General features: G+C 41.1%; 3 protein-coding genes and 1 long non-coding RNA gene across 7 annotated transcripts in view; 3 read left to right on the top strand and 1 right to left on the bottom strand.

The window, feature by feature from the left end:
* The window catches only part of abcd1 (ATP-binding cassette, sub-family D (ALD), member 1), a 16,127-nt gene extending 15,734 nt beyond the window's left edge, over nucleotides 1-393 (top strand). For all 4 annotated transcript variants that reach the window (XM_061058391.1, XM_061058390.1, XM_061058392.1 and 1 more), the window contains exon 17: nucleotides 1-393. This exon is cut by the window's left edge and continues 381 nt beyond it. The gene's annotated coding sequence lies outside the window, so the exon portion shown is untranslated.
* A 1,107-nt stretch (nucleotides 394-1,500) lies between these two features.
* Nucleotides 1,501-15,000, top strand: part of plxnb3 (plexin B3) — a 63,261-nt gene continuing 49,761 nt past the window's right edge. Inside the window, exon 1 of the mRNA XM_061058387.1 lies at nucleotides 1,501-1,731. The gene's annotated coding sequence lies outside the window, so the exon portion shown is untranslated. The remainder of the gene's footprint in view (nucleotides 1,732-15,000) is intronic.
* On the top strand, nucleotides 6,462-7,045 carry LOC132989861 (probable serine/threonine-protein kinase dyrk1; the record flags this gene model as incomplete). Its single annotated transcript, XM_061057768.1, is given in 3 exon segments — nucleotides 6,462-6,602; nucleotides 6,604-6,680; nucleotides 6,682-7,045. Coding segments are annotated over 3 exon segments (582 nt in total), but the record flags the coding sequence as incomplete, so codon positions are not given.
* Nucleotides 14,622-15,000, bottom strand: part of LOC132990366 (uncharacterized) — a 485-nt gene continuing 106 nt past the window's right edge. The window contains exons 2-3 of the long non-coding RNA XR_009676054.1: nucleotides 14,770-14,873; nucleotides 14,622-14,727 (exon numbers count right to left, since the gene is read on the bottom strand). This is a non-coding gene — a long non-coding RNA (uncharacterized LOC132990366). The remainder of the gene's footprint in view (nucleotides 14,728-14,769; nucleotides 14,874-15,000) is intronic.

The following is a 15,000-nucleotide window of genomic DNA, read 5'->3' as shown; positions in this document are numbered from 1 at the left end:
AAGAATTTATCAAATTATAAATCATATTAATATTTAGTTTATTTTAGGAACGTCTCCGTCCTCGCGTTTTGTTCTTTAATCTTTAACAATTTGACTTTTAATTTGAAGGAGTACTAGCTCAGACTATCAGTGACCTCACTTCCTTTTCGTACACTCTGCAAACGTCGAAGCTCTGATTTCCTACACTCTGTCCTGTCCCTGAACCTGTCACCTCAAACAGGTGTAACATACAGATGTCACACCTGCAAAAAAAACCTGGAGTGGTTTCCATGGTTACAGCAGGAAGTTCTCACGGTTAAACAAGACCACTTAGTGTTACACACACACACACACACACACACACACACACACACACACAGGGTCTGGAGGGGTTCACAACGGGCTGAATCTGACCAATCAAACTGAGGCTGTGAGAGGTCAGAGGTCGTGATGACATCATGTGATTTTTTTTTATTTTTTTTTATTTTCTAATGAATGTTTTTATCGAAACTGCTTCACTGAAAGAGTTTAAAAAAAATAAAAAATATTTGTATCAATCAGTCAGATAAAAATCAGCTGACATTAAAAAAATAATATTTTACAGAAAAATGTTTTAACACGTTTTAATTAAGTGATGCTGATGATGTCACAGGATGATTTTTGTGGTACTTTGAAAAAATAAAAGATAAAAATGATGATTCTCTTTGTCTGTTGCTTTTCAAAATAATGTTACAAAGAGAGAATGCGGCCATGAGATGTTTCAGAATAAGAGTTAAAGTTTTTTAGTTTGTTCACTCTTTTAGCCCCGTTTCGACCGGAGGAACTTTCCCCCAGATCTGTGGGGAACCACGTGCATTTGGACCTAAATCTACCAGGGTCTACATTTAGTTCTGGGGGAAAACATCTACCCCTCAAAAAGACCCTGCTGGGGGGGTAGTGCTTTCTAAAGGTCCAGTGACTTTGGAGGACAGGGAGTGCAGCTCCTCTAGGGCTGAATGTCTCTGATTGGTCAGGCACAGCAAGAAAGTAAAAATAAGTATTTTGAAGGAGAATTCATCTAATGTTCAGCAGGCAGAACCAGACTCATGTTGAACAGACAGAAACCTGGAGCAGAACCAGACTCATGTTGAACAGACAGAAACCTGGAGCAGAACCAGACTCATGTTGAACAGACAGAAACCTGGAGCAGAACCAGACTCATGTTGAACAGCTGTCTGCTGAGACTGAAAGAATCACAGAAAATTATTCACAAAAAAATTAGTAATTAAAGGAGAGTTTGGTTCATCTTTGTTTGCAGCTTTTCTACTTTTTGTTGATTTATAAATACAGTTTTTATTCAGTATTTTATTCTTTGTTTAAGGAGAAACTGTGATCACAGATTTTCCTTAATGTTTGATAAAAACTTAAAACGATTAATAATGAGAATAATCTGCAGTTTAGTAAACATTAAAATAATCCTTTGTAGGGCCCTACCATGTGATCATCAAACAGTGATCAGCTGAGAGTGACAGGAAGGCTCCGTGACCTCTGACCCCTCTGCAGCAGGTTGTCGGTTCGTCTCCCGGACCTGAGCCCGGCGGCAGCAGCTCTGAGGAGCGACAAAAAAGCCTCCCGGCGCTGCGCGGAGAAGAGTCGGGCGGGGCGGGGTCTTTGTCGGACCTGTTGTGCGGCTCTCGGTGCGGATCGAGCAGGTTCGTCTCTGCGGGTTTTTGGAAGTTTTTCTCCGGGCCGGTCGGACCCCGCCGAGCTCAGGTGAGTCTGACCCGGATCGCAAGGTCCTGTTGACGGCTCTGAGTCGTCCCGAGCTGCAGGAAGGAAGCGCGTGTGTGTGAGTCAGGCGTGTCTGACAGCAGCGCGCCAGACTCCGTTTACAAAGTGACGATTTTAAATGTTCTGTCTGTTATTCTCTCAATGATGGTGCAGACAAAACAACGATAGTTTGTTTGGATCCAGGAGGACTCTTTCTTTGTTTCCGCTTCAACTCTTTGACTAAATGTGAGTTTTGTGAGTCGTTTCTGCGGGTTAAATAATCACAGCCTTTAAACTGAGCGTATCGGAGGCTGCAGTCGGTGGGTTTAAAAACTGGTGTTTGCGTAACGGGGTTTTGTTTTGGAGGATTGAGAAGATTTAAAGTGTCTTTAGTTTCACATTGAACTGTTTATGACTCTGAATAGAGACTGTCTGTCGGCTGCTCCCAGCCTGTCCTGGCACGGCACGGCTCAGCCCGCAGCCGCATACTGAATAGCTGACATTCCAACAGACACACACACACTCACACTCTCTCTCTCTCTCTCTCTCTCTCTCTCTCACACACACACACACACACACACACACACAGAGCGCTATGTTTTTGTGACAGAAGAGTTTAGAAGTCACCTTTACTGACGTTCCTGAAGGGAAGTCAGCATCACGTGATCCTCTGAGAAAACAAACATCAAGTAGACAATACCCCCCCCCCCCCCACACACACACCCCCCACCCTGATACAGACACACACACACACACACACACACACACACACACACAGGCAGGTGCTTCTAAAAACCTAATTTCTGACTAATAATTTGTAACACTGATTGTGTGTGTTGTACAGCCGTAAAGTAGTGTAGTGAGGTCCTTTAGTAAAGTTGAGTAGGGGAGACCGGGTTCAGGTGTTGTGTCTTAAATTCCACCAATCAGACAGGTGACAGAGAAGTGACAGTCTGCACATGCTCAGTAACGATCCTCTGCTTTACACCAAACAATTCACTGAGCAAGATTGTAAACTTTGTTGTTACAGAATGATGATCGTGATGATCTTCAACAGTCAGATTTTTGCATGTTGGTAGTTGACTAAAATGTCTGATTTTGAGGCAGCCTTTAAAACCAGTTGTTATGTTTTGAAGCTTTGTTTTTCTTCTGTCATCGCAGGAGCATGTTGTGTAAAGTGTTTTCAGTGATCTAATTATCCGTACCAGAAAAGGCTACAGATCACAACAATGGTAACAAGATCAGCTTGAAGATGCACAGAGAAATAATGAATGACAAATCTGTTCCTTAAAGACTCCGATATAATAATACATCTGAAAATAAATAACTTTATAACTGATAAATGCTGAAAACCAAAAGTTAATGTCCTTCAGGTTTATAGAAGTTGATTGAACAAAAATCGCAAGGCCGTGCAAAATCCCCAAAGATCGTTTGAATTGTTGTGATTGTGAGATCTCGACAAATTTTTTTTAACAATTTACTCTTTAAACATGAAGCGTTTTCATCTTTCACTGAATCAATCTTTGTTGGTTGGATGACTTGGTTTGTAGTTGTACTATTGGTTGATGTGGGTTACTGACTTGGTTGGCTAACTTGGTTGGATGACTTGACGATTGACTCAGTTGTTTGATGTGGTTGGCTTACTGGTTGTATGATGCCACTGGTTGACTTGGTTGGTCAACGTTGTTGGATGACTTGTTTGTTTGACTTGGTTGGCTTACTGGTTCGATTTGGTTGGATGACTTGACAATTTACTTTGTTCTGGTTGGCTTACTGGTTGGATGACACAATTGGTTGACTTGGTTGTTTTGATGTCTAAGTTGGCCGAAGTGGTTTTCTGGCCTGGTTGGATGACTTGGTTGGATGACTTGTTTGGGTGACTTGGTTGTTTGACCTTGTTGGATGACTGGTTGGATGACTTGGTTTGCTGGCCTGGTTGGATGACTTGGTTGGATGACTTGGTTGGATGAATTGGTTGGATGACTGATTGGATGACTTGGTTGGATGACTGATTGGATGACTTGGTTGGATGACTTGGTTGGATGACTTGGTTGGGTGACTTGGTTGTTTGACTGTTTGGATGACTTGGTTGTTTGACCTTGTTGGATGACTGGTTGGATGACTTGGTTTGCTGGCCTGGTTGGATGACTGATTGGATGACTTGGTTGGATGACTGATTGGATGACTTGGTTGGATGACTTGGTTGGATGACTTGGTTGGGTGACTTGGTTATTTGACTGTTTGGATGACTTGGTTGTTTGACCTTGTTGGATGACTGGTTGGATGACTTGGTTTGCTGGCCTGGTTGGATGACTTGGTTGGATGAATTGGTTGGATGACTGATTGGATGACTTGGTTGGATGACTGATTGGATGACTTGGTTGGATGACTTGGTTTGCTGGCCTGGTTGGATGACTTGGTTGTTTGACCTTGTTGGATGACTTGGTTGGATGACTTGGTTGGATGACTGGTTGGATGACTTGGTTGTTTGACCTTGTTGGATGACTTGGTTGGATGACTTGGTTGGATGAACTGATTGGATGACTTGTTTGCTCACTTGTGTGTTCGAGGAGTTTTTCTTCTTCATGTGTTTCTTTGTGTCAGCTGTTTTAAGGTTGACTCCTGACAGTCAGCGCTCAGGGTCACACTCTCAAAATGTGTCAATCTGAGGCTCCGCCCCTTATAGCCAGTAACCTGAATGAAGTCACACAGGCAGCATCAGTGACATCATCATCTTCATCATCCTCAGTGTGATGAAGATTATTTAACTGAAACGTCCATTTGACTAATCTGAAGGATTTAGTCTGAGACCACATTCAGATTACTGTTTAATCACCTCTAATCTACACACACACACACACACACACACACACACACTCTCTGCTTTGATGTGCTGTAATCTGCAGATTTAACTCAGTCTTCACACACTCAGACCTGGACTCTAACCAGCAACATGGCAATACCAACAACACAGCAACACCAACAAAACCAGCAACACTGTCAACACCAGCAACACTGGCAATACCAACAAAACCAGCAACACCAACAAAACCAGCAACACCAGCAACACCAACAAAACCAGCAACACTGGCAATACCAACAAAACCAGCAACACTGGCAATACCAACAACACCAACAATACCAACAACACTGGCAACACAGCAACACTGGAAATACCAACAACAGCAACAATACCAACAACAGCAACAACACAGCAACACTTGAAATACCAACAACACCAAAAATACCAACAACACCGACAACACTAACAACACAGCAACACAGCAACAACACCAACAACACCAACAACACCAACACAGCAACAATACCAACAACACCAACAACACCAACAATACCAACAACACCAACAATACCAACAACAGCAACAACACAGCAACAATACCAACAACACCAACAACACCAACAATACCAACAACAGCAACAACACCAACAATACCAACAACAGCAACAACACAGCAACAATACCAACAACACCACCAACAACACAGCAACACTGGCAACACACCACCAACAACACCAACAATACCAACAACAGCAACAACACAGCAACACTGGCAACACAGCAACAATACCAACAACACCAACAACAACACAGCAACACTGGCAACACACCACCAACAACACCAACAATACCAACAACACCAACAACACCAACAATACCAACAACAACAACAACAACAGCAACAACACCAATACCAACAACACCAACAACACCAACAACACCAGCAACACTGGCAATACCAACAACACCAACAATACCAACAACACTGGCAACACAGCAACACTGGAAATACCAACAACAGCAACAATACCAACAACAGCAACAACACAGCAACACTTGAAATACCAACAACACCAAAAATACCGACAACACTAACAACACAGCAACACTGGCAACACAGCAACAACACCAACAACACCAACAATACCAACAACAGCAACAACACAGCAACAATACCAACAACACCAACAACACCACCAACAACACAGCAACACTGGCAACACACCACCAACAATACCAACAACAGCAACAACACAGCAACACAGCAACAATACCAACAAGAACACAGCAACACTGGCAACACACCACCAACAACACCAACAACACCAACAACACCAACAATACCAACAACACCAACAACACCAACAATACCAACAACACCAACAACAACAGCAACAACAGCAACAACACCAACAACACCAACAATACCAACAACACAGCAACACTGGCAACACAGCAACAACACCAACAATACCAACAACACCAACAACAACACTAACAATACCAACAATACCAACAATACCAACAACACCAACAACACCAACAACAACACTAACAATACCAACAACACCAACAATACCAACAACACCAACAACACCAACAACAACACTAACAATACCAACAACACTAACAATACCAACAACACCACAACAACACCAACAACACAGCAACAACACCAACAACACAGCAACACCAACAACACAGCAACAACACCAACAATACCAACAACACCAATAACACCAACAACACCAACAACACCAACAATACCAACAACAGCAACAATACCAACAACAGCAACAACACAGCCACTCTGGCAACACATCAACAACAGCAACAACACCAACAACGCAGCAACACTGGCAACACAGCAACAACACCAACAATGCCAACAACACCAACAACACCAACAACACAGCAACACTGGCAACAACACCAACAATACCAACAACACCAACAACACAAACAATACCAACAACACCAACAACACTAACAATACCACCAACAACAACACCAACAACACCAACAACACTAACAATACCAACAACAACACCAACAACACCAACAACACATCAACACCAACAACACAGCAACACCAACAACACCAACAACACCAACAATACCACCAACAACACCAACAATACCAACAACAACACCAACAATACCAACAACAACACCAACAACACCAACAACACCAACAATACCAACAACAACACCAACAACACTAACAATACCAACAACAACACCAACAACACCAACAACACCAACAACACTAACAATACCAACAACAACACCAACAACACTAACAATACCAACAACAACACCAACAACACTAACAATACCAACAACAACACCAACACTAACAATACCAACAACAACACCAACAACACCAACAACACATCAACACCAACAACACATCAACACCAACAACACATCAACACCAACAACACCAACAACACCAACAACACTAACAATACCAACAACAACACCAACAACACTAACAATACCAACAACAATACCAACAACACCAACAACACCAACAACACCAACAACACCAACAATACCAACAACACCAACAACACTAACAATACCAACAACACCAACAACACCAACAACACCAACAACAGCAACAACACAGCATCACCAACAACACCAACAACACAGCATCACCAACAACACCAACAATACCAACAACACTACAACACAGTAGCCATTAACTTTTTAAAATATTTGGATTGTTCGGCAGCTCTACTTTAAAGTGAAACAGATTGTTCATAAGTCTCAGGTGTAAAGAGTAACAGCTACACCTCTCAGAGGAGAGACGCCTACAGAGCACTACATCCTGGTTATCCTCCACAGAGACTCAACCCCTCCCAACCCCCCTTCATAACAACCACCTTACACCCCCACATCTGATGAGCTGAGAGCAGTCTGTTCACTGAGGAGGTTTATATTCACCCTGACATGATACGTTCACTGATATGATGCATTCACTCTCATGTTGTGTTCACTGTCATGTTGTGTTCACTGACATGATGTGTTCACTCTCATGATGTGTTCACTGTCATGTTGTGTTCACTCTCATGATGTGTTCACTCTCATGATGTGTTCACTGTCATGTTGTGTTCACTCTCATGATGTGTTCACTGTCATGTTGTGTTCACTGACATGATGTGTTCACTGTCATGTTGTGTTCACTGACATGATGTGTTCACTCTCATGATGTGTTCACTCTCATGATGTGTTCACTCTCATGATGCGTTCACTCTCATGATGTGTTCACTGTCATGTTGTGTTCACTCTCATGTTGTGTTCACTGTCATGTTGTGTTCACTGACATGATGTGTTCACTGTCATGTTGTGTTCACTGACATGATGCGTTCACTCTCATGATGTGTTCACTGTCATGATGTGTTCACTGTCATGATGTGTTCACTGTCATGATGTGTTCACTGACATGATGCGTTCACTGTCATGTTGTGTTCACTGACATGATGTGTTCACTGTCATGTTGTGTTCACTGACATGATGTGTTCACTGTCATGATGTGTTCACTGTCATGTTGTGTTCACTGACATGATGTGTTCACTGTCATGTTGTGTTCACTGACATGATGTGTTCACTGTCATGATGTGTTCACTGTCATGTTGTGTTCACTGACATGATGTGTTCACTGTCATGATGTGTTCACTGTCATGATGTGTTCACTCTCATGTTGTGTTCACTCTCATGTTGTGTTCACTGTCATGATGTGTTCACTGTCATGATGTGTTCACTGTCATGATGTGTTCACTGTCATGATGTGTTCACTCTCATGTTGTGTTCACTCTCATGTTGTGTTCACTGACATGATGCGTTCACTCTCATGATGTGTTCACTGTCATGATGTGTTCACTGTCATGATGTGTTCACTGTCATGTTGTGTTCACTGACATGATGCGTTCACTCTCATGATGTGTTCACTGTCATGATGTGTTCACTGTCATGATGCGTTCACTCTCATGTTGTGTTCACTGACATGATGCGTTCACTCTCATGATGTGTTCACTCTCATGATGTGTTCACTCTCATGTTGTGTTCACTGTCATGTTGTGTTCACTGTCATGATGTGTTCACTGACATGATGTGTTCACTCTCATGTTGTGTTCACTGTCATGATGTGTTCACTCTCATGTTGTGTTCACTCTCATGTTGTGTTCACTGATAAGGTTTTCCTTTTGCTGTTAAGCTGAAAGTTGAACAAACTGTTTTAGGAAGTTTCCTTTAACCTTTGTGTGTGTGTGTGTGTGTGTGTGTGTGTGTGTGTGTGTGTGTGTGTGTGTGTGTGTGTGATTAGTAGTCAGTTTCTGATACAATCTGCCCAACCATCTGTTTAACTCAACTTTACACATCCTGCTCCCAGTGTGTGTGTGTGTGTGTGTGTGTGTGTGTGTGTGTGTGTGTGTGTGTGTGTGTGTGTGTGTGTGTGTGTGTGTGTGTGTGTGTGTGTGTGTGTGTGTGTGTGTGTGTGTGTGTGTGTGTGTGTGTGTGTGTGTGTGTGCGTGCGTGCGTGCGTGCGTGCGTGCGTGCGTGCGTGCGTGCGTGCGTGCGTGCGTGCGTGCGTGCGTGCGTGTCCTGGGAGTTTGTTGTCACATGTTTTATTAATGATCACATACCAGGACAGGTACTGCTGCTTGTTGTTTCCCAGTCTTTATGCTAGATAATTAGCTTTTCCCACATTTTATTTTTGGCTGCGGTAGCTGTCTCTTGTCTTTATGCTAAGCTAAGTTAGCTGTTCCCAGTTTTATGCCAAGCTAGGTTATCTCCCAGTTTTTATGTCAGGCTAAGGTAGTTGTTTCTAGTCTCTATGCTAAGCTAGGTTAGCTGTACCCAGTCTTTTCTGTTTTTTATGTTAGGTCTTTATACTAAGTCAAATTAACTGTTTCTAGTTTTTATGCTAAGCTAAATTAGCTGTTTCCAGTCTTTATACTAAATTAAATTAGCAGATACCACATTTTTTGCTAAACTAATTTAGACTTTCCCAGTCTTTATGCTAAGCTAGGTTAGCATTGATGGAGGTTTTAAATTAAACACTGAGGCTTTTTTTTCTTCGATAAATCTCGTCTCCATGAATCGATTTATTTATTCTTTAAATTTATAATCTGACGTCTGCAGATGTTTTTGTTTCTTCATAGAGAGACTCAGCTTCTTTCTGCTTTTATAAATCATCTCTAAATAATTAATGAACATCCAGATTATCAGAACATGTTAATAACATACATGATCAGTCTGCGGTTTGATGACATCACTCAGCAGTCAAACTGATGATGTCATCAAAAACTGCTTTAATGTTAAAAATGTTTATAATAACTTAAAATGATTAAGAGCTGCCAAACTATTGAATCAGTTCATGTTGGGGCGCAGATGGCCTAGTGGTGAGGTCATGCCCAATGTACGGAGGCTATAGTGCTCCGAGCAGGCGGTGTGTGTGTGTGTGTGTGTGTGTGTGTGTGTGTGTGTTTCATGTGTTGGTGCAGATGAAAGAGTTGCTGGTTTGGTTCCTCGGGGACTCTGAGCCAGCGGCTGCCTGCTGCTCACACACACACACACACACACACACACACACACACACACACACACACACACACACACACACACACACACACACACACACACACACACACACACACACAGACACAGACCTTACCTCAGTGTGTGTGTGTGTGTGTGTGTCTGTGTGTGTGTGTGTGCAGCAGGTTCTGATGTCTCCAGTTGACTGTTTAAACTTTGAGAAAACTCTTAAACTTGGTCTGACTCATCTCATGTTTTCGTCCAATCAGAGCGCGCGTCTCAGCTTCACCTTCAGACTCACCTGAGAGGATGAAGGTGAACACACAGGTGTGACAGACAGAAAACAACAACAGCTGTAACATCACAAAACACTGAGAATCATTTATACCAGGACTGACTGTTTTATACTGGTTGATACTGGTTTATACTGGTTTATACTGGTTTATTTTATACTGGTTTATACTGGTTTATATTATACTGGTTTATACTGGTTTATATTATACTGGTTTATACTGGTTTATATTATACTGGTTTATACTGGTTTATACTGGTTTATATTATACTGGTTTATACTGGTTTATATTATACTGGTTTATACTGGTTTATATTATACTGGTTTATACTGGTTTATATTATACTGGTTTATACTGGTTTATATTATACTGGTTTATACTGGTTTATACTGGTTTATATTATACTGGTTTATATTATACTGGTTTATACTGGTTTATACTGGTTGATACTGGTTTATACTGGTTTATACTGGTTTATTTTATACTGGTTTATACTGGTTTATATTATACTGGTTTATACTGGTTTATATTATACTGGTTTATACTGGTTTATATTATACTGGTTTATACTGGTTTATATTATACTGGTTTATACTGGTTTATATTATACTGGTTTATACTGGTTTATACTGGTTTATATTATACTGGTTTATACTGGTTTATATTATACTGGTTTATATTATACTGGTTTATACTGGTTTATACTGGTTTATATTATACTGGTTTATACTGATTTATATTATACTGGTTTATATTATACTGGTTTATACTGGTTTATATTATACTGGTTTATATTATACTGGTTTATACTGGTTTATACTGGTTTATATTATACTGGTTTATACTGATTTATATTATACTGGTTTATATTATACTGGTTTATACTGGTTTATATTATACTGGTTTATACTGGTTTATATTATACTGGTTTATATTATACTGGTTTATACTGGTTTATACTGGTTTATATTATACTGGTTTATATTATACGGTTTATACTGGTTTATATTATACTGGTTTATACTGGTTTATATTATACTGGTTTATACTGGTTTATATTATACTGTTTTATACTGGTTTATATTATACTGGTTTATATTATACTGTTTTATACTGGTTTATATTATACTGGTTTATATTATACTGGTTTATACTGGTTTATATTATACTGTTTTATACTGGTTTATACTGGTTTATTTTATACTGGTTTATACTGGTTTATATTATACTGGTTTATACTGCTTTATATTATACTGGTTTATATTATACTGGTTTATACTGGTTTGTTTTATACTGGTTCATACTGGTTTATATTATACTGGTTTATACTGGTTTATATTATACTGGTTTATACTGGTTTATGCTGGTTTATATTATACTGGTTTATATTATACTAGTTTAAACTGGGTTCTACTGGGTCCTACTGGTTTATACTGGGTTCTACTGGTTTATACTGGGTCCTACTGGTTTATACTGGGTCCTACTGGTTTATACTGGGTTCTACTAGTTTATACTGGGTCCTACTGGTTTATACTGGGTTCTACTGGTTTATACTGGGTCCTACTGGTTTATACTGGGTTCTACTGGTTTATACTGGGTCCTACTGGTTTATACTGAGTTATATTGGATTGTACTGGTTTATACCATAGACTGTAAATATTGGGTTTGTACATAGTTATACTTATTTATACTGGGTTATACTGGATTCTACTGGGTTGTACTGGCTTATACTGGGTTAACTGGGTTATACTGGATTCTACTGTGTTGTAATGGTTTATACTGTGGTATACTATTTTTAAACTGGGCTATATCTGGTTTTGCTGGGGTATGCTGAGTTGTACTGGGTTATTCTGGTTATACTGAGGTATACTGGGTTATGTGGGTGCTGCATGGTGGCGCAGTGGTTAGCACTGTTGCCGTGAACGTTCCTGGTTTGAATCCCCGTCTGACAGGAGTCTCTCTGTGTGGAGTCTGCATGTTCTCCTCGTGCATGTGTGGGTTCTCTCCGGCTTCCTCCCACAGTCCAAAGACATGCTCGTTAGGTTTAACGGTGACTGTCTGTTGTGATTCGGGGGTATACTGGTTTATTCTGGGATATTTGGGTAAAACTGGAACAGTCTGAGGAAGTCTGGCCCACCTGAAGATTAAATCATGACCGCCTGCCTGCTGACGAGTCTCGGAGAGATCAGAGTGTTTCAGAGGAAACTGAGTCAACTTTGGTCCAGTCTGGTTTTAGCTCTGCAGAGTCCAGTGACGCCCTGAACCCGGACTGACAGGAAGGGAAAGGGGGGGGGCGCTGAAACAAACAAGAAACTCACAAAGACGAGTGAGGAGGGGGGGCTGTTGGCTGGATGGGGGCCTATTGTTGATCCAGGATTAGGGCGTGGCCTCTGAGCAGATCATACACACACAAACGAACACACACACACGCTGCTGAGTGGAGTGTGAAAGAAGCGTCCTTGATCGCACCAACTGCTGAGACCCCCTGAACACATCACCCCCCATCCCTCGAATACACCCCCCACCCCCCAACACACACACACTTATACACACCTCCCCCTCTCCCTTGTGTGTGTCAGATCACACACACACACTGCCTGTGTAGCTGGAGGTGACATTAATAATCCATAAAGAAGCTGGTTTCTCTCGATCGCTCCCTGTGGAGACGTGCGCACAAACACACACACTGCTAACCAGCTGTCTCACAACCAGGCAGACAGACAGGATAGTGTGTGTGTGTGTGTGTGTGTGTGTGTGTGTGTGTGTGTGTGTGTGTGTGTGTGTGTGTGTGTGTGTGTGTGTGTGTGTGTGTGCGCTGCAGAACTTTAACAGGATTTAATCACTGTTTGAAAACAAGATGAGGCTTTTATTTTTGAACAGATCGTTTTAAACTGGAGGACGATCACATGATTACTGAGTCTGAGAGTCACTGTGAGCCTCATTAATTAACATATAATTAATAATTAATAAGTCTTAACGAGGTAAATGAGTTAAATCGAAAGATAAACACAAATCAGATTTATTATTGCTGAGACAACTCAACCGGCATCTTATGGAAGTGGGTGTGGTCATCTAAAGGGAGCCAGAAAACAACGTCCAGGGTTGGTTTTAGGGTCAGCGGGTTTCAGCTTTTAAATGCAGCTCCCACCTGTCACTCAAAGAGGCCACGCCCCTAATTCTACATCACATTAAATCGTAATTTAAGTTGTATATAAAAATTGAGCCCGTACAGAAATGAGCTCTAGAGACCCAAACTGTTTTTGTACCCGTCTGTAAATGTGTTTATTTCTGCTGTAAAGTTAGACATTTTAACATGGGGCTCTATGAGGACTGACTCACTGCAGGAGACAGACTCTAGTGGACACTGGAGGAACTGCAGTTTTTATGACGTCATTGTTTTTCAGTCCTGGAAGTTTTGTGTTTTGGTTTCTGAGTCGACAGAAGAAGAAGAAAAAAAAACAGGATAAAGTCTGAAACTGTGTTCATGGTTAGAGTCAGGCGTGTCCCTCTGATGGTCGGCGTTTCCATGGAGACAGTCGAGGTAACCGTGGTGATGAAGAGTGTAGCTGACGGCAAGATGAAGCAGACCTCAGAATGATAGTAAAACCAACTTGTGTGTGTGTGTGTTTGTAATTGAGTATGATGAAATATTCTCTTTGATGTTAAAGTGAAGACAGAACGCCTGAAGTGTCGAAACAGCCAGCGAGAAACAGCCAGCAAGAAACAGCCAGCGAGAACCAGTCCGCCAAACTTTGTCAGCTTGAATAATAATGTGTGTGTCTTTTGTAGGTGTGTGTGTGTGTGTGTGTGTGTGTGTGTGTGTCCAGTTCAACACACTTTCTGTCACAGCTGACTTCCTGTCAGTCTGAGCTGGCTGCAGGAGCATTCTGGGTAATGTAGTCAGTGAGTAGATGAGATGAGGATAAACTGCATTGTTTTTTTTATGTCAGAGAGGAAGTTGTTGTCTTTTTGTTACTCTTGTTTTGATTGACGGTCAAATCGACCAATCACAGTGTTGTTCAGAATCGGCATCATGATGTCATCAATGTAAAGACTCACACCTGCAGACCTCGACAGTCACATGACCATGGACCTGTTTTAATTTAAACACTTTGATTTGTTTTTGTTGTTTTTTTAGTTCAATTTGAGTTTTTAAAAATATTTTAATCGGACAACACAAAACGCGGATTTATAGATCTAATATTACACAGAACTAAACCAGGACTACGTAAGTCTAACCAGAACTAACCAGGACTTACCATGACTGAAGCAGCACTAACTGAAAATGACCAGGACTAACCCCTGACTACACCAGACAAAACCAGAACCTAACTCAGACTAAACCAGGACTAAACCCTGACTAAACCCTGACTAACTAGGACTTAACCAGGACTAAACCCTGACTAACTAGGACTAAATCAGAACTAACTAAGAATGATGAAGACTGACTAGGATTTAACCAGAACTAACTCAGACTAAACCAAGACTAACTTAAACTAAACCTGGACTAATAAGGACTTAACCAGAACTAACTAGCACTTAACCAGGACTACACCAGGACTAATCCAGAACTAAACCAGGGCTAAACCAGGCCTTATTCGGACTAATCCAGAACTAAACACGGTCTAA

This window comes from Labrus mixtus, chromosome 15, assembly GCF_963584025.1.
Source record: "Labrus mixtus chromosome 15, fLabMix1.1, whole genome shotgun sequence".
NCBI lineage: Eukaryota > Metazoa > Chordata > Actinopteri > Labriformes > Labridae > Labrus > Labrus mixtus.
This window is presented reverse-complemented; position numbering and strand designations above follow the sequence as displayed.